The sequence below is a fragment of the Hemicordylus capensis genome, chromosome 1, assembly GCF_027244095.1.
Source record: "Hemicordylus capensis ecotype Gifberg chromosome 1, rHemCap1.1.pri, whole genome shotgun sequence".
NCBI lineage: Eukaryota > Metazoa > Chordata > Lepidosauria > Squamata > Cordylidae > Hemicordylus > Hemicordylus capensis.
In genome coordinates this window covers 77,351,688-77,372,259 of record NC_069657.1, presented here as the reverse complement: position 1 = coordinate 77,372,259, position 20,572 = coordinate 77,351,688, and the positions used below count along the sequence as shown (strand labels likewise).

At 42.0% G+C, this 20,572-nt stretch overlaps 1 protein-coding gene across 6 annotated transcripts in view; it reads left to right on the top strand.

Annotated features, from left to right (window-relative positions):
- PCNX1 (pecanex 1) overlaps positions 1-20,572 on the top strand; it is a 136,325-nt gene that overhangs the window by 17,757 nt on the left and 97,996 nt on the right. For all 6 annotated transcript variants that reach the window (XM_053312790.1, XM_053312795.1, XM_053312780.1 and 3 more), the window contains exons 3-5: positions 1,805-1,910; positions 4,949-4,994; positions 13,990-14,079. In XM_053312790.1, coding sequence (XP_053168765.1) covers positions 1,805-1,910; positions 4,949-4,994; positions 13,990-14,079 — 242 coding nt within the window. The remainder of the gene's footprint in view (positions 1-1,804; positions 1,911-4,948; positions 4,995-13,989; positions 14,080-20,572) is intronic.

Below are 20,572 nucleotides of genomic sequence, written 5' to 3'. Positions count from 1 at the left end.
CTCTTCCTGCTCATGCTACAGTTTGCTTCACATATTCCGCTTGCTTACGGTATTCCTTCACTGTGTATTCCCAGAACATGGAGAGACAGAGTTAGAATGGGTGATCACCCTTGGTGCAATGCTATATTGTCATTTCCCCGGAGAGACCATATTACGCCTGTTTTGAAACAATTGCACTGGCTGCCAATATGTTTCCAGGCAAAATACAAAGTGCTGGTTATTACCTTTAAAGCCCTGAATGGCTTAGGCCCGAGTTACCTCAGAGAGGGCCTTCTTCTGCGTGATCCCCACCGCACATTAAGGTCATCTGATGGGGTTAGTCTCCAGTTACCACCAGCTTGTCCGGTGGCGACTCAGAGGCGGGCCTTCTCTATAGCTGCTCCGGGGCTATGGAATGTGCTGCCTGTGGAAATCCGTAATTTGAATTCTCTATTAGCCTTCAGGAGAGCCCTTAAAACATATGCTTGGCTTGGCTTTCCAGGGTTTTTAAATCAGTTTTAATATTTTAACCTGGTTTCAGGGTTTTTAATTACTGCAATTGTTTAATTGTTTTAAAATGTTTTTAGATTGTTAATTGCTGTTATATTGTTTTTTAATTTTTGTTTTAGCTCTTTACTGTTTTAATGGTTTGTCTTAATTGTAAACCGCCCTGAGCCATTTTGGAAGGGTGGTATAAAAATCAAATCAATCAATCAATCAATCAATCAATCAAAATAATAAATAATGGCATTTCACCATGGCACAAGTAGCCTGTAGAACTCAAACCCCATTAATAAAGGTTGAATATGGGGCTTTTTCTTTTCCTTCCAGATTTGAAAATTGTGACTTGGATCCAAAGATCCTCTTGCATGAGTGCAAGGCATTTTGTGCAAAAGGGAGCTGGCCAGACCTGCCTTCTTCCCTGAGCTGCAGCTCTGCACTCTAAGTTGCATGCTGTTCCCAAGGGTCCCATGACCCCCAGGAGCAGTATTTGGGGAGGCTGCAGCCTCCAAAAAGCCCTGTGGATGCTTCTTGGATCAAAGGCGTTACATCAAAGTCTGCAAGAGCCTGCATGCCTCCCAACTGAGGAAAAGTGCAACTGCTAAGTCATTGGTGGCCAATGACCCTTTGAGGGTCCCTTGTGCCCAAAAGGAGAGCCTGCTCCACAGTTGCTTTAAAACTGCACTAGAAGAAAGAACAGGAACTTCCCTGGTCAGCTGGGGATGATTCTTGAGTATCCAAGTAAGTGGATAACTGTAAACCTATTGGAGGATTTAACTGTAGAGAGAAATGAAAGGTTGCCTCCTCCCCCACACCACTCCTCTGCCCTTTCTTCAAGGGCTATTATGAAGCAGTCTAAAAACCTGGTGTTTCTCAGTCACTGTTTTGAGAAACAGTGCACTAGTTTATTGTACTTTATCACAAGCATTAGCCCTCTTTTTCCCCAACATCATTTGTGTTGGCGGAAGGAAAAATGAGGCTCACCTTACACACTGGGAGAAGAGACTGTTGAATAGTTCTCTTTGAACTTTGAAGCTCCAGAGAAGTGGTGCGACTGAAACTATAGCTGAGTTATTAATTGCTCCATCCATTTGAACCACATCCTACTCTCTGCATTTTATAGTTATCAAAAAAGTACATGATAGACACTGTGGAAAATTAAGATCTTCTCATCCAGTATTCTGGTATTTGTTTTTGTGAGGGATATCTTGGAAATGAGCAGTAGGGTGGAGGAAGGTTTGACTCAAATGTACCTTTGAATGAACTTAAAATAGGACTTGGCTAATATTTACAAGGTTTTAATCCCTCAATACATTTTCTTTAGTGATCCTGGTGGAGGGATTGAGATGTCACAGTTTGTTCGAGAAGCCACTCCTCCAGTAGGCTGTAGTTCCCGAAATTCCTTTGCTGGCCTAGACCTAAATAATCACGTAAGGATTATTTTTTCAACATTTCTTACTGTTTAAAGGCTACTACAATGGTGACTTCTTTTCAGTCAAGATCAGCTGAACACTTCTTTAAGACACATTTTTGCTGTATTTTTCATGTTTAGTTCCATCTTCACTATGTTAAGGCAGGCAAGTTTCTCCCCCCCCCGCCCCTGTGCTAGTCTTAAAAAGTATCCCTCCCGTCCCCAAATTTAGCTGTATGTGTGAGAGATTTTTTTCTATTGCTGGATTACACATGTCAAAAATAGTTAAATAAAAGTTTTCTCTGGATCTGCATAATATGCTGCAGTTATTAACCTTGTTTCTGCAGTGAAACTCTTTGGTGGTGAGATTCAAAACCAATTGTGAAGAGTTCCAAAAGGATCTCCCCAAATTGGGAATGGACAACAAAATGACAGATATGGTTCAGTGTAAATACTTATTAAAGTGATGCATATTGAGTTGAAGGATCCCAACTTCACATATGCATTGTGAAGAAGTTCCCTGGCTATACGGAGATTTTTTTTATACTGGAGGAGGCGAGATTAGACCGGCTGCTCTCAAGTTGTTTGTGGCCAAAGCTAGGAGTCAGCTATTGTATGATGTGCATTTAGGACCCTATTCTTACTATAACCCCCTGGAAGCTGTACAAAATAAATTTCTTAGGGCACTTCTGAGAGCACCCAGAGTTGATCTGGGTGTTCTGAGAATTGAGGCCAGAGCTTGGATGCTGATCCTAGCTTTTTGGTTTAGGATAAACTACTTTCCTCGAGGATGGATCTCGGCGATTTTGGCTGATGGTTTTCAGTCCTCATGGGCCCAGGCAATTCATTCTAAAATTCTTCCACTGGGATTTTCCATGGATTATCTGGTTTTGCTGAGCCATAGTCAAGCTCTACTGGCCTTGAAGCAGAGAATCCTGGATATTGAAAATCAACATGAGCTCTCTATGATCCCTGAATGTTCAAGAAGGAGGTTGGGTTTATGTATTGCTGTTAGGGGTCCCACTACTTATTTGTATACTTTAGAGAACCCGCGCTATCTGAGGGCTTTTTAAAGAGCAAGGTATGATATGCTCCCGTTGGCTGTGCTTGCGGGGAGAATAAAGAGAATACTTAGGGAAGATAGAATCTGCCCTTGTGGCTATGGGGAGATTGAATACATCCAACATGTATTGCTCCACTGCCCGTTTTACAGAGAGCTAAGATGCTCCCTGATATCCCCCTGTCTGGCACCTTTTCTAGGACGCTCAGAAGATTTTTGTATTTCTTATCTTCTGGCAGATCAATTTCCACCTGTTACATATAAGGTGGCGAAGTTTTGCTCTAATGTTGTTATGTCAGCATTTTATTTCATGTGTATTCTCTTTTAGTCTTATAGTCTTATATTCATACTTCTGTGGTTAGCAATTGCTAGTTAAGTTTCTGTTTGGTACTGTAAGTGATTGATGTTTTATTACTTTCGAGCAATTGTTAACCTTTTGCATGATTTTCTGTATTTTATTATCTGTAATTGATTTGTAAACTGACCATGGGTCATAAAATAAACAAATAAAATAAATATGCATTGGTGGGATCTGAGCTATTGATGATGATCCACGAAAGGGATCTTGAGTTGTGATGAATAGTTCAATGAAAATACGGCCCAGTGTGTTGCACCTGCGGGGGGTGGGGAGGCTAGAGCACTTCCATGCATGAAAAGTCTTCAACATTTGGGGGCCTTTTTAGTTTAGATAAAAGCCAACTATGGGTGGGCATGACAAGTTTATAAAATTATGCATGATGTGGACAAAGAAGATAGAGAGAAGAGCGTTCCTCTCTTAGTTACAACACAAGAACCAGGGATCATTCCTTAAAACCGACTGGCAGGAAATTTAGTACCAGCAAAAGGAAGTACTTTTTCACACAGCACAGAATTAATCGATGGAATTCTCTGCCAAAGGATGTGGTGATGGCCACCAGTTTGGATAGCTTTAAAAGGGACTTAGACAACTCATGGGGGACTAGTAGACAATGGCTACTAGTTTTGATGGCTATATGCTTCTTCCAGGTACAGAGGGGTATGTTAAAGGGGAACAATGGCAAGAGAGGGGACAGTGTAGAACTGGAAAAGTTGCAGAAGAGGGAAGCCAAATTCATCAGGGGCCTGGAGCACCTTCCTTACAAAGCAAAGCTGCATCTGGAGCTTTTTAGTTTGGAAAAAAGGCTAATCCGGGGAGACATGATAAAGGTCTATAAAATTATTCATGGAGCAGAGAAAGTGTGTAGAGAGAAATTTCTCAATCTTTCTCTCCCCCCGCCACTCTCTCTCACACCACTAGAACCAGGGGTCATCCCCAGAAAGTGAAGGTGAGAAATTTAGGACAAACAAAAGAAAGTACTTTTTCACACAGTGAATAATTAATCTGTGGAATTCTCTGCCACAGGATGTGGTGATGGCCAGTAACTTGGATGGCTTTAAAAGGGGTTGGGCAAACGCATGGAGGACAGGTCTATCAAAGACTACTAGTTGGTTATAGGCCTCCTCCAGCTGCAGAGGTAAGATGCCTCTCAATACCAGTTGCAGGGAAATAACAGGAGGAGAGAGGGCATGCCCTCACCTCTTGCCTGTGGGCTCTCCAGAGGCATCTAGTGGGCCACTGTGTGAAATGGGATGCTGGACTAGAAAGGCCTTGGGCCTGATCCAGCAGGTCTGTTCTTATGTTATTAAATAGTTTCCTGTTCTTTGGTTAAAAGGGGAAGTTACCAAAATAACAATAAAGACTAGGGATCTAGACTTGTGCAAGTTGAACAATACTCATGCTAAGGGACTTGGCACCCAAAGAAACACTCCCGAGTCAGATGAGTCCACTCTGGCACCCAAAGAAACACTCACGAGTCCACACATGAAGGTCTGAATCTGTACCAATAAGCTTGCAGGTGCCTCATTTCCACTTCAGGTAAGGGGGAAAGCAGGCACTTAATGGCTCTGTAAATCTGCCTTGTATAGATGTGTAAATCATGTTGTTGTGCTGCTCATCAGTTTACCTACTCTTATTTTAGATTGGATCTGGTTTATCTCGTCGTGGAACTGCCGCTACCATTAAAGGTAAGACTCTTTGCTATTGTTAAGTTCATCTTCAGCTTAAGCACTCTCAACTGGAATCAAGTAATCTTTCCTTGTTGCTACTTTCAATATCTAGCTGATAAGATACTGTCAATATCTAGCTGATAAGGGAAGTTTTGAACAGAAAGGTTTTGAACAGAAAAGTTCTTAATGACCCTTGAGAAACTGCCAAGAGTTCACTGTAGTGGTAACTTTTAGAAAAGGTATAGAATGCTACTTCAGCTGCCTTGCTTGAATAGGTAAAGTGTGCAGCTGGGTCAGTGTCAACTCCTGGCGACCACAGAGCCCTGTGGTTTTTTTTGGTAGAATACAGGAGGGGTTTACCATTGCCATCACCTGTGCAGTATGAGATGATACCTTTCAGCATCTTCCTATATCGCTGCTGCCTGATATAGGTGTTTCCTGATGCCTGTACCTCATGCTTCTACCTGTTGGTAAAATGGACCTGGAAGGAATTTAGATAGACGGATAGATAGCTTTACTTCTTTCCCTGTAATGAGTGGCTTCCATGTTACACTAGCCTGCTGCCTCCAAAGCATCTGTCATATCAAATGTGAAAGCTTTTGTTCTAGAGTGTGCTGTCAACATGTTTTGGAGTAGATGGCTTTATGAGATAGGAAATTGGGATTTGTTTGTCATTGAATACACAAATCCCTGGATATTTTATAAGTGTTTTCTGTGACATTTACACTTACAGTGAGAGAGGTGGTTGATGACCCTTCTTTTCTAGTGCACATGCCTTTGGCAAAATAATCAAGCACTAAGGACTGCAGTGTTTTCATCTTCTGCTTTGCCATCATTCTAACTTTCAACTGTGAGTGATGTTGCTGGAGCAGCTATATCCTTTGTGCTTCCTAGTGGGCTGGGTAGGAAAATATTTCAGCTAAGGGGGTTCCACTATTTTATTTATTATAATTTTTTGAACTGTATAGGAGCCCTGACCCATTGGCCATATTGCATAACCCCAAAGCAGCTATAGCTCAGTAGTAGAGCACTGTTTTTGTAGATTCATTTGTCCTTTGTTACAAGTCCTGTGAGGCAAGGCTGAGAGGCTTCCCCACTTAAGACAGAGTGTTGTAGTGAGTCTGGAGTAGAGTCTAGCTGCCACTGAGCTGGATAAATACTCTTGGCCCAAGTTGCTTCTAATTTTGCATTAGCTACTTTGGCCACCTAATGGCACAGCAAGGGAAATGACTTGACTAGCAAGCCAGAGGTTGCCGGTTCAAATCCCCACTGGTATGTTTCCCAGACTATGGGAAACACCTATATCAGGCAGCAGCAATATAGGAAGATGCTGAAAGGCATTATCTCATACTGTGTGGGAGGAGGCAATGGTAAACCTCTCCTGTATTCTACCAAAGACAACCACAGGGCTCTGTGGTTGCCAGGAGTCGACACGGACTCGACGGCACATTTTATCTTTACTTTGGCCAGATTTCCCAGTTTCATTCCCCAGCCCCTGGCATATCCCCACCCTAGGTTCTGTGTAGTGGTTGCCAGTGTCTACCAATATTTTCCCCAAGGATCCATTGTGGTGGGTCCATTGAGGTGGGTCTGTCTTGTGAGGTTAGCAACTCTGAGTGCTGAAGGATTGTTTATGGAGAGGCAACATACATATGGTAAAAGCGGTAACTTCAGTTCTCACAGTCAGTGTATCCAGTCACTGGGTGTCACTGACATTACAGAACTGAATGTTCATTACATGTGAGTGAGTACTTCCATGCCTCCATATGGATGTTGCTCTCTCTCTTCCACAACCTTCATTCAGGGGCCCCACTGCCTCATTCATTGGCTGCCTGATCACTTGATGTTCCTTAATGTCTTTGGGAGTCGAAAAGTGAGTTTGAGGAACATTTAGCCAAAGCATCAAGGGGAATAACAAAAACTTCTTTAAATACATCTGATGCAGGAAACCTGCCAGGGAGGCGGTTGAACCTTTGGATAATGAGGGAATGAGAGGGATTATTAAGGAGGATATGGAGGTTGCAGAGAAGCTAAATGAATTCTTTGCTTCTGTCTTCACGGCAGATGATACTGAGCATATACCTGTTCCTGAAACAGGCTTTTTAGGGATGGAGGCTAAAGAACTGAGTCAGATAACAGTGACAAGAGATGATGATCTAAACTGTCTGGAAAAACTGAAAAATAGCAAATTGCCAGGGCTGGACAGTATCCATCCTAGAGTCCTCAAAGAACTCAAATGTGAAATTGCCAACCTCCTTGCTAAAATATATAACTTATCCCTGCAATCGGGCTCTGTACTGGAAGACTGGAAAGTAGCCAATGTAACACTGATTTTTCAAAAAGAGATCCAGGAGCAATCTGGGAAATTATAGGCCGGTTAGCTTAACGTCTGTTCCAGGCAAATTGATGGAAAGCATCCTCAGGGATAACATTGTAAAGCACATAGAAGAACAGGCCCTGCTGGGAGAGAACCAGCATGGCTTCTGCAAAGGTAAATCTTGCCTCACAAATCTTTTGGAGTTCTTTGAGAGTGTCAACAAGTGTGTGGATAAGGGTGATCCAGTTGACATAGTATACCTGGATTTCCAAAAAGCTTTCAACAGAGTTCCTCATCAAAGACTCCTGAGAAAACTTAGCAGTTATAGGATAAGGGGACAAGTACATATGTGGATTGCTAACTGGTTGAAAGACAGGAAACAGAAGGTAGGTATAAATGGAGAGTTTTCACAATGGAGGGAAGTAAGAAGTGGGTTCCTCCAGGGATCTGTACTAGGACCGGTGCTTTTTAATTTATTCATAAATGATAAAGAATTCATAAATGAAAAAAGTAGGGGTAAGCAGCGAGTTGGCCAAATTTGCAGATGATACCAAACTCTTTCGGGTATTGAAATCCAAAACGGATTGTGAGGAGCCCCAAAAGGATATCTCCAAACAAATGCTCTTCAATGTTGGCAAGTGTAAAGTGATGCACATTGGAACGAAAACCCCCAACTTAAAGTATACATTGATGGGATATGAGCTGTCAGTGACTGATCAAGAGAGGGATCTTGGGGTCGGGGTGGACAGCTCGTTGAAAGTGTTGACTCAATGTGCAGCAGCTGTGAAAAAGGCCAGTTCCATGCTAGGGATCATTAGGAAGGGGACTGAAAATAAAACTACTAATATTATAATGCCCTTATACAAAACTATGGTGCGGCCACACCTGGAGTACTGTGTACAATTCTAGTCACCACATCTAAAAAAGGACATTTTGTAGAAGTGGAAGAGGTACAGAAGTATGCAACCGAGATGATCAGGGGCCTAGAGCACCTTCCTTATGAGGCAAGGCTACAACACCTGGGGCTATTTAGTTTAGAAAAAAGACGACTGCTGGGAGACATGATAGAGGTCTATAAAATTATGCATGGCGTGGAGAAAGTGGATAGAGAGAAATTCTTCCCTCCCTCTCACATAACACTAGAACCAGGGTTCATCCCATGAAATTGATTGCCAGGAAATTTAGGACCAGCAAACGGTAGTATTTTTTCACACAACGCATAATCAACTTGTGGAATTCTCTGCCACAAGATGTGGTAACAGACCACAACCTGGATGGCTTTAAGAGGGGCTTGGATAACTTCATGGTGGAGAGGTCTTTCAATGGCTACTAGTCGGAGGGCAACCTCCAGCCTCAAAGGCAGGATGCCTTTGAGTACCAGTTGCAGGGGAGTAACAGCAGAATAGAGGGCATGCCCTCAACATCTGCTTTAGGCTTCCAGTGGCATCTGGTGGGCTACTCTGTGAAATAGAATGCTGGACTAGATGGGCCTTGGGCCTGATCCAGCAGGGCTGTTCTTATGTTCTTCTTGAGAGCACACCTGTTGATGAGATAATGGTGTCAGTGGGGTCATACAAAACTTTCAGAGGGACGTTGTATTGGGACCTTTTTCCACAGCCTGAGGAGGTCATCCTCCAAAGTATGGGTTGTGGTCTGAGCATGCTCCAAGACAGGACCAATGAAAGAACTGAAGGTGTGGCTAGTGGATAGAGAGAAATTCTTCCCTCCCTCTCACATAACACTAGAACCAGGGTTCATCCCATGAAATTGATTGCCAGGAAATTTAGGACCAGCAAACGGTAGTATTTTTTCACACAACGCATAATCAACTTGTGGAATTCTCTGCCACAAGATGTGGTAACAGACCACAACCTGGATGGCTTTAAGAGGGGCTTGGATAACTTCATGGTGGAGAGGTCTTTCAATGGCTACTAGTCGGAGGGCAACCTCCAGCCTCAAAGGCAGGATGCCTTTGAGTACCAGTTGCAGGGGAGTAACAGCAGAATAGAGGGCATGCCCTCAACATCTGCTTTAGGCTTCCAGTGGCATCTGGTGGGCTACTCTGTGAAATAGAATGCTGGACTAGATGGGCCTTGGGCCTGATCCAGCAGGGCTGTTCTTATGTTCTTCTTGAGAGCACACCTGTTGATGAGATAATGGTGTCAGTGGGGTCATACAAAACTTTCAGAGGGACGTTGTATTGGGACCTTTTTCCACAGCCTGAGGAGGTCATCCTCCAAAGTATGGGTTGTGGTCTGAGCATGCTCCAAGACAGGACCAATGAAAGAACTGAAGGTGTGGCTAGCTTACTGTGTAGTAGGAAACCCAGCCCCAGTTCTGGTCCTGTCTTTGCTCCTGGAACAGGTTGGTTCAGTTGCTCCTGCAACTTTTTGCTTCCTCAAGCATGGCTGGCTGGCTTTTCACCTATTTTTCTTTTTCTCCTGTCTAGTATTGTGCGAGGGTGGGAATGTTGTTCTTTTTGCTGAATTCTAAATTCTTTGTTGTCAATTCCTTTAGTAATTTGGCTTCATCAGTGTCTCTTTTCTACTTTCATTGGCCCCCCTTGTACTTCCTCCATGGAGTGCGCTTACGTTTGCGCTCCACTAGAGGGTTCTCTCTTAGAAGTTATCTTTAGTTGCGCAGTTGCAATGCAAAGTTATATTGATACAAATGGACCATATATCAGTGCTGTTGTGCTCATATGCTACCCCAGGAGGATATGATTGCATAATTTATTATTTCTATAGAACCAAATGTAGCACGTAAGAATCACATCTGCAAATTGTACCCTTGCAAAAATGCGTAATTAGGTTTATTTTATTTATCATATTTCTGTACCGCCTGATACGTACATTTTTAGGTGGTGTACAAAATTTAAAATATTTAAAAGTTACAAATTAAAATACATAATAAAAATAATATAATAAAATAGATGTTAAAACAAGCTTTAACATTAATTCTAATTTAAAACCTGCGAAAACAGGAGAGTCTTGATCTTCCTGAAAACAGAGAAGGAGATGCTCTTATTTCAGCAGGGAGCATATTCTAAAGCCCTGGGGCAGCCACAGAGAAAGCCCGATCATGGATTGCCACTAAACGAGCTGGTGGCATCTGTAACCGGACCTCTCCAGAGGATCATAACAGGTAGCAGTGTTCATGACAAAGGAGGCGCTCTCTTAAACAGCCCTGACCTAAGCTGTTAAGGGCTTTATAGGTAAGAACCAGCACTTTGTATTTCACGCGGAAACATATCAGTAGCCAGGGCAGTTCTTTCAAAACTAGTGTTATGTGGTCTCTTCATATTGTCAAAGAGACCAATCTGGCGGCCACATTCTGTACCAATTGTAGTTTCCAGACTATGTACAAAGGCAGCCCCATATAGAGTGCATTACAGTAATCAAGCGTGGAGGTTACCAGCATATGTACCACTGGCTTAAGGTCATTCGCCTCTAGAAATGGACGTAGCTGACATATCAGCCAAAGCTGATAAAAAGCGCTCCTGGCCACCGACTTTAGGTTTACTAATTAGATAGTACTTTATTTTTTTAATTGTTAATGTTTATAATTATTAGACAACAAAATATCATACCAAAACAATTTTAAAAATTGTTCCTACCCCTTTATGAAATGCTTCTAGTATCAAACATCTTTTTCACTAACACATTCTTTTCCTGACTTTCTGAATTCAGAAATTTTCTTCTCTAATTGATAAAACATTTAATACTCTATTACTGGCCCCCTATTTATCATCATTATCAATAATAAGATCATCAATAATAATAATTATTATTATTATTACTACTACTACTATTACTAATAATAACTTGGCAAAGAGGCACCTTTTAACATTATGATTCTCTTTATTTAGCAGGGGGAGAGTAACTGGCCCTATCCAGCCACAGCACAGTACCTCCAGTGACTGTTGCTGGTGTCTACTTTATGTTTCTTTTTAGATTGTGAGCCCTTTGGGGACAGGGATCCATCTTATTTATTTATTTATTTATTTATTTATTTATTTATTTATTTATTTTTCTGTGTAAACTGCCCTGAGCCATTTTTGGAAGGGCAGTATAGAAATCAAATAAATAAAAATAAAAATAATACTGTAGCTTCCTCCTACATCCTACTTATAAGTCCATACTGTATTTTATTTATCTATCTATCTATTACATTTCTATACTGCCCAAAACTTGTGTCTCTGGGCGATTTACAATTAAAATTTAAAACATCAGATCACATAACACTTAAAATCATTTACAACATTAAAAATTCTAAAACATTTAAAACCCAGTATTTTAAAAAAGATAAAGTAAAAAGTTTTGGTTTTTTTTAGAACCATAGATCTAATTAAAATGTGTCTTTAGTGCCTTTTTAAAAGTTGCCAGAGATGGGGAGGCTCTTATCTCAACAGGGAGCGCTTTCCAAAGTCCAGGGGCTGCAACGGAGAAGGTTCGTTACCAACTAGCCACCAGGCGTTCTGGCGGCACCCGCAGACAAACCTCTCTAGATGATCTCAACAGGTGGTGGTGCTCATGGCAAAGAAGACATTCTCTTAAATACCCAGGGTCTAAGCTGTTAAGGGCTTTATAGGTAACTTGCTGGGCTGGGCGCAGAGCATCTGTGCATCTGACAGCCCGCTTCTCACCCCCCCTGCCGCCCGGCTGCAGTTTCTGGCCGGCTCTCAAGCCGGCCCGTTACCTCTTGCCACCACCTCCTCATTCCGGCAGTCGGCCTGGCCCGCCACCGCCATCTCCTCCTGGAGGCCGGCTGGGCCCGCTGCTGCTTCCTCAACCCAGGGGCCAGGTCGGCCCCACCGCCGCCTTCTCCTGGTGGCTGGGCTGCCTGGTGCCACCTCCTCATCCTGGTGGCCGGGCCCAGCGCTGCCTCCTCATCCTGGCCACCACCTCCTCATCCTGTTGGCTGGTCTGGGCCAGGCCTGCCGCCACCGCCTCCTCATCCCAGCTGCCGTTTTCTCCGCGTCCTGTCACTAGTCCAGCAGCTTCTCGTGAGAGCTGCCACGCATGGGATTATCAATAGGTATGCCTAGGAGAAATAAATATACAGTGGGTATAGGAAAGAATCACCCCCTTTGATAGACCTTAAATTCTGGTTCCCTTACATCCTGAAATGAAAACACAAAGAAAATTCCCTTCACCAGCTGTACTTATCCAATGCAACCTATAACATCCAACTGAAAAACATCACAATTACAGTCCAGAAAAAGTGTCAGAAATAAAAAACAAGAATTACTGAGATTGAAAAAGGATCACCCCCCCAATGTCAATATTTTGTTGAACCACCTTTTGCTTTAATAACAGCCTTGAGTCTGTTGGGATACTTCTCTATCAACCTTGCACATCTAGACGGAGCAATATTTGCCCACTCCTCCATACAGAACTGTTCAAGTTCGGTCACATTGGATGGTAGGTGTTGGTGGACTGCTATCTTCAAATCTCTCCACAGATTTTCTATGGGATTTAGGTCTGGGCTCTGACTGGGCCACATGAGGACGTTCACTTTTTTCTCCTTCAGCCACTGTGTGGTCAATTTTGCTGTGTGCTTCAGATCGTTGTCATGTTGAAAGGTGAATCTTCTGCCCATCCTCAACTGTCTGGCAGAGGGTAGCCGGTTTTCTTCCAGAATCTGACGGTATTTTGCCCCATCCATTTTTCCTTCTACCCTAACGAGAGCCCCAGTCCCTGAGGCAGAGAAACACCCCCACAACAGGATGCTGCCACCTCCATGCTTCACTGTAGGTATGGTATGTTGTGGATGGTGAGCTGCGTTGGATTTACGCCAGGTGTACTGTTTGGTGTTGAGGCCAAATAGTTCAATCTTGGTCTCATCTGACCATAAGACCTTTTTCCATTTGGCATCAGAATCTTCAAGGTGCCTTCTGGCAAAGCTCAAACGAGCTTTAATGTGGCCTTTCTTGAGAAGTGGCTTTCTCCTTGCGACCCTCCCGAACAAGCCACATCTGTGGAGCGCTCGTGAAATTGTTGTCACATGCACAGAACAACCACTCTTTGCCATGAAGTCCTTTAACTCCTTCAGAGTGGCCATTGGCCTCTTGGTAATCTCTCTTCCCAGTTTCCTCCTTGCTTTTCCATCCAGTTTGGAGGGCCGACCGGATCCAGGGAGGATAGCAGTCCACCAACACCTACCATCCAATGTGACCGAACTTGAACAGTTCTGTATGGAGGAGTGGGCAAATATTGCTCTGTCTAGATGTGCAAGGTTGATAGAGAAGTATCCCAACAGACTCAAGGCTGTTATTAAAGCAAAAGGTGGTTCAACAAAATATTGACATTGGGGGGTGATCCTTTTTCAATCTCAGTAATTCTTGTTTTTTATTTCTGACACTTTTTCTGGACTGTAATTGTGATGTTTTTCAGTTGGATGTTATAGGTTGCATTGGATAAGTACAGCTGGTGAAGGGAATTTTCTTTGTGTTTTCATTTCAGGATGTAAGGGAACCAGAATTTAAGGTCTATCAAAGGGGGTGATTCTTTTCTATACCCACTGTATATACATAACCAGCACCTTGTATTTTGCCCAGAAATGTATTGGCAGCCATATTTTGAACTCTACTTATATTTCCTGGAATTATATGAAGCCCAAACTCACTTAAAACTTTGATTCCATGTCCCATGGTACAATTTGTAAAATAACTCATTGTTTTCTGTTGATATACAGGTGATACAGACACTGCTAAGACTTCTGATGACATCAGTCTAAGTCTTGGCCAGAGTTCTAGTCTCTGTAAAGAAGGTAGTGAAGAACAAGGTAAGGAAAGCTATGTTTTAGGCAAGGTTGACTATAAAGGTCATTGAGATGCCATTCTAGTAAAAATGAAACATTATCTTAAAATTGTGGTTTTTCTTGCTAATAGTCTAGTTCAGGGTTGCACAACTCGAATGCCCTGGTGGGCCAGAACCATCTACAACTTGGCGTGCAGGGGCCGAGGTCAATTTTTAGCACATTATTACATTAAAATTAAAAATATTATTAGTTAGATCCATTCCTCTTTTCAATGGACTCATAGTTTCAACCAAGGATAATGTCCAGAGAAATGGTCCTGTCCCTGCTCAATCAGTGGGGCCCCTGGAGTGCATGCCAGCCCCAAACAAATGCCAAGTCCTCTCCTCTCCCTAAATTGTTGTTGCTAGTTGCAGGCTGCAATGCTAGCTATGCTTACATGGGAGTAAGACCCACTGGGCACACCAGTGGAGCATATTTCTGAGAAAGCATGCACAGGATGGCCCTATAAGGCAGTTTCCAGCTCCTGTGTTACTACAGGATACCTGGGGGCCAGTAAAATAGACACTGTGGGCCGAATCTGGCCCACGGGCCTTATGTTGTGCAGGCCTGGTTTAGCTGCACACTATATTGCGCTGTCATTTTTGATAGTACTCTGTGTATTGTATCTGTTCTATGTGTGAGCTTAAAGTGATGGTGAAACTCCAGCTTCATTTCTGTGAACCCATTCTATTAAAAAAGCAGCCTTGTGAAGTTTATCTCATGTCCTATTCCCCCCCACCCCCCGAAACTATAGAGATTGTTGGATATGCTGTATTCAATCAGCTTAGCCACCTAATGGCACAGTGGTAAAATAACTTGACTAGCCAGCCAGAGGTTGCTGGTTCGAATCCTCTCTGGTATGTTTTCCAGACTATGGGAAACACCTATATCGGGCAGCAGCGATATAGGAAGGTGCTGAAAGGCATCATTTCATACTGTGTGGGAGATGGCAATGGTAAATCCCTCCTATATTCTACCCAAGACAACCACAGGGCTCTGTGACAGAGTTGCCAGAACCTAAGGGGTATACTCGTGGGTCAAATGGGCCGTAAGCCAGAATTTGGCTTTTTTAAAGCCAAATCTGGCCACCTAGCTCTGTGGTCGCCAGGAGTCGACACCGACTCGACGGCACACTTTAATAGATATATAATTAATTCATATTCATGGTCATAGTTTGCAGAAGATTACAATGAAACACTGAGCTTTTAAAAAAAGGTTTATCTCAACAGACTTGATGAAGAGTTCTTCCCACATAGCCATATGTTATGATTCACATTCTTCTAGATCTGCAGCATTTTTGCTCAGTGAGCTTACACTAAGCATGACATTCATAACTGGATGTGTGCATCATTTTTTTTTTAATGGCATGTTTCTGTTTTTACTTCACCAGAAAGCATTAAGAATAAACTCATGCTATCAGGCCTGATTTCTTAAGCTATCTTGCCTACACAAAGAGAATACTTATGCACACCTTCCACCCCCCGCCCGCCCCCGCAAAAGTAACATGATTAAAGTAAGGGGAAAGTACTATGATTGGAAGCAGTGAGTGCATTGCTTCCAGTAAGTGTACTGTAAAAAGCCCAATGGAAGCGTTGACCTCCCAGCGCAAACACATGAAAACCAAAAATATACCTGTCTCTGAGACGGCTAACCTTGTGGTATTGGACACACTTTTAGACACATTTCAGAAGTTTTCCTTGTGTTGCTCAGCTTTGGCCCTCCTGAAGATGTTGGCCTACAATTCCCATAATCCCTGGCTATTGGCCACTGTGGCTGGGGATTATGGGAGTTGTAGTTCAAAAGCAGCTCTGGGGGGCCTAAGTTGAGCAGGCCTGGTTTACATATTTGTGTAAACATACAGTAAAACTGCTTTTAATCACTGTTTAGCCCTAGCACTCGATTCAAACTCTGTGCCATCTTGATGCTTCTGTTCTTAAATCTTTATGGTGGGCTTTACTTCACTTCTTAGAGGAGATTTGCAAACAGTGGGATACCTGTTGGAATTGAAGTTCCTTGTACACCTACCTTTTGAGAAGAGACTTGACTGCATTTCCTCAAGATCGAGAACAATTCTCAATGTTGCATGTAAAGTAAAACTTTTCACCCGAACATAATTTGATTTCATTTTGCTAACATATTATTCATACAGGTGAAACTCGGAAAATTAGAATATCGTTCAAAAGTCCATTAATTTCAGTAATGCAAATTAAAAGGTGAAACTGATATATGAGACAGACGCATTACATGCAAAGCGAGATAAGTCAAGCCTTAATTTGTTATAATTGTGAAGATCATGGCGTACAGCTCATGAAAACCCCAAATCCACAATCTCAGAAAATTAGAATATTACATGGAACCAAGAAGACAAGGATTGAAGAATAGAACAATATCGGACCTCTGAAAAGTATAAGCATGCATATGTATTCAGTACTTGGTTTGGGCCCCTTTTGCAGCAATTACTGCCTCAATGCGGCGTGGCATGGATGCTATCAGCCTGTGGCACTGATGAGGTATTATGGAAGACCAGGATGCTTCATTAGCGGCCTTCAGCAATTCTGCATTGTTTGGTCTCATGTCTCTCATCCTTCTCTTGGCAATGCCCCATAGATTCTCTATGGGGTCAGGTCAGGCGAGTTTGCTGGCCAATCAAGCACAGTACACTGTATACTTTTCGGAGGTCCGATATTGTTCTATTCTTCAATCCTTGTCTTCTTGGTTCCATGTAATATTCTAATTTTCTGAGATTGTGGATTTGGGGTTTTCATGAGCTGTACGCCATGATCATCACAATTATAACAAATTAAGGCTTGACTTATCTCGCTTTGCATGTAATGCGTCTGTCTCATATATCAGTTTCACCTTTTAATTTGCATTACTGAAATTAATGGACTTTTGCACGATATTCTAATTTTCCAAGTTTCACCTGTATACTAAAAACCCCCAAATCACGTTGGATTGATATATTTGCTTAAAGTACCATAGCAAACTCGGTCATCCTTTAGGATCTGTTCTGCCATTATATTCCATGGAGAACATTCAGTCTTGTATTATGCTTGGGTGTGTGCAGGCAGAATTTTAAAAAATGAACTGTTCTATGTTTTTATTTAAACAGGTGCATTTAGGCCAGATGATTAGAGAGATAGCAAGCTAGTTCATTGCTTTCTCCCCACAGAAAATGAGTGAAGTATATGAGAGCCCGAGACTAATAGACTGAGAGTCCTACCCTGAATGTAATGTCTGAACAGGCCTTTTTATCACCAGAATTACTATAATTCCGTATGATGGTTGTCTTAGTTACCAGTGTTTGCACTGAACTGATGGACTCTGATCTTCTCTTGCATTGGTGAATAAATAAGAAAGGTAGACATGAAGTCTGTAGATAAGATCTCCTGTTCAATGGTCATTAAAGCAGATGGGGGGGGTGAGAGAGAGAGGAGGGGGGAAAGATTTTAGATGAAATGGAAATCCAGGTTAAAATTTACTTTATACAGTTACTTAACCCTATTCAGACATTATGTTGTATGTGTGTTCAGGTGTCGATACATGTTAATCCTCCTCCTCCTCCTCCTCCTCCTCATTATTATTATTTCTTGTTTACACAGTCAGACAGGTGTTATCGACTGGTTTGTTTTATCCAGACATCGAGTCCTTCCCAAGGACCTGGGATGCCAGAATTTTATTGTCAGTTGTTATAGATATCGTCGCAGAATATAGGCTGTTCCCAGTAAAGTTGCTTTTTGTAATTGGCTGATGGTGATTTCTGTGGCCCCTATGGTGTTGAGGTGCTCTTCAAGGTCTTTTGGAACTACACCCAGGGCGCCAATTACCACTGGGATTATTTTGGTCTTCTTCTGCCACAGCCTTTCAATTTCAATTTGTAGATCTTTGTATTTGGTGATTTTTTCTATTTCTTTTGCTTTTATTCTGCTATCCCCTGATATTGCTATGTCGATTATTTTGACTTGTTTTTCTTTCTTCTCGACTACAGTGATATCTGGTATATTGTGTGGCAGATGTTTGTCTGTTTGTAGTCGGAAGTCCCATAATATTTTTACATCTTCATTTTCTTCAACTTTTTCAATTTTGTGGTCCCACCAATTCTTGGCTACAGGTAGCTTGTATTTTTTGCAGTTGTTCCAGTGTATCATCCCTGCTACCTTGTCATGCCTTTGTTTGTAGTCAGTCTGTGCGATCTTCTTACAACAGCTGATTAGGTGGTCCACGGTTTCATCTGCTTCTTTACAAAGGCGGCACTTGATGTTTGTGGTGGATTTTTCGACTTTTGCTCTTATTGCATTTGTTCTTAGTGCCTGTTCTTGTGCAGCCAGTATTAAACCCTCTGATTCTTTCTTCAAGTTGCCATTCTTAAGCCATTGCCAGGTCTTGGTGATGTCTGATTTTCCACTAATATTGTGCAAATATTAACCGTGCAGGGGCTTATTTTTCCATTTTTCTGCTCAGTTCTTGACTTGTTCTTTCTTGTAGGCCTGCTTTGTTTCATTGGTGTTGAATAGTTTCTCGTTCTTGACCATTTGAAGTGCATCTTCTTCACTGTCCTTGATATATTCTTCAAGGCCTCTTTTCTCCTCCTCTACTGTTTGATGGACTTGCAGCATTCCTCTTCCACCTGAGCTGCGAGGGAGGTATAGCCTATCTACATCACTGCAGGGGTGCAGAGCATGATTGATGGTCATGATTTTCCTGGTCTTACGATCCAGCGTCTCCAGCTCTGCCTGGGTCCAGTCTATTATTCCTGCAGTGTATCTGATAACAGGTATAGCCCAGGTGTTTATGGCTTGTATGGTGTTCCCGCCATTGAGTTTGGACTTGAGGATTTTTCTAACTCTCCTGATGTATTCACTTCCCATTTTTCTTTTAACTTCAGTGTGTGCGATGTTATCAGCCTGGAGAATGCCCAAGTATTTGTAAGGTTCTTTCTCTTCCAGGTTCTTGATGTTGCTTCCATTGGGCAGTTCTATTCCTTCTGTTTTTGTTATTTTCCCTCTGTTCGTTATTAATGCAGCACACTTGTCTAGTCCAAACTCCATTGCTATATCGCTACTGAATATACGGACAGTGTTTAGCATTGATTCGATTTCTGACTGGGACTTTCCATACAACTTCAGATCGTCCATGTACAGCAGATGGTTGATTTTACTTGACGTTTTAGATGTTTGGTATCCGAGGCCTGTTTTGTTTAGTATTTGTGAAAGTGGGGTCATGGCGATTACAAACAACAGAGGTGATAGTGAGTCGCCTTGGAAAATGCCTCTTCTAATGCTAACCTGTCCAAGTGTCTCACCATTGATTTTTAACTGTGTACTCCACATGCTCATTGCTTTTTTTTATAAATATCTGAATGTTTTTGCTGACACCAGTTGTTTCTAAACATTTTAGTATCCATGTGTGAGGCAATGAATCAAAGACTTTCTTGTAGTTAATCCATGCAACACTTAGATTGATTTTTCTTCTCTTGCAGTTTTCTGAAATCATTTTGTCAATCAGCAGCTGGTCTTTTGTGCCTCTGGTGTTCGGGCAATTTCCTTTCTGTTCAACTGGAAGCTGTTTGTTAGTTAATAAGTGTTGCATCACTTCATCTGCTATTATTCCAGTTAATAATTTGAACATGGTTGGCAGGCAGGTTATCGGTCTATAATTACTTGGAACTGCACCTTTGGCTGGGTCTTTCATGATGAGATGAGTTTTCCCAGTTGTTAGCCATTGTTCAATATCACCTCCTTGCAAAATGTGATTGAACTGTTTTGATAGTTGTTTATGAAGGCTTGTTAGGTGTTTAAGCCAAAAGCCATGCAGTTCATCGTCGCCTGGAGCAGTCCAATTTTTAATTTTCTTTGCTCTTTCACTTATTAATTTTGGTGTTATTATTAGATCTTGCATTTGTTGGTTACATTTTTTGACCTCTTTCATCCAGCCTGCTTTTTTATTATAATCTATTGGAATGTCCCATAATTTCCCCCAGAATTGCACTGTTTCTTCTTTATTTGGTGTTTCTATGTTTCTTGCAGTTTCTCCTTCTATGCTTTGGTAGAAACGTCTCTGATTCGACTGGAATTGGAGATTCTGCCTGTGTTGTGTAATTCTGGCTTCATACCTGCTAATCTTCTTTGACACTGCTGTTATTTGCTGCTTTATTATTTCCAGGACTTCTCTAATTTTCCTTGAATCTAGGTGGTGTTTTTGGATCAGATACTGTTTGGTGTTTTCATTCTTCAGCTTCTTGTCTTTCATATCTTTCAATTTACTAGCATCTGATCTAAGCCTAGAGATTTTATTTTCTAATCTAATCTTCCATTTAGGTGATGTACTGCTTTTTTTTTTTGGACAGGTCCACTGATCTTATATCCGAGCTCTTGTGTTGTTGTTGTTGCTGCACTGTACATTAGTTGGTTTGTTTCTTGCAAATGATTGGTTGTTATTTCTGCAAGTGCAGCATTGACATCTTTTAATGCCTGAGTGA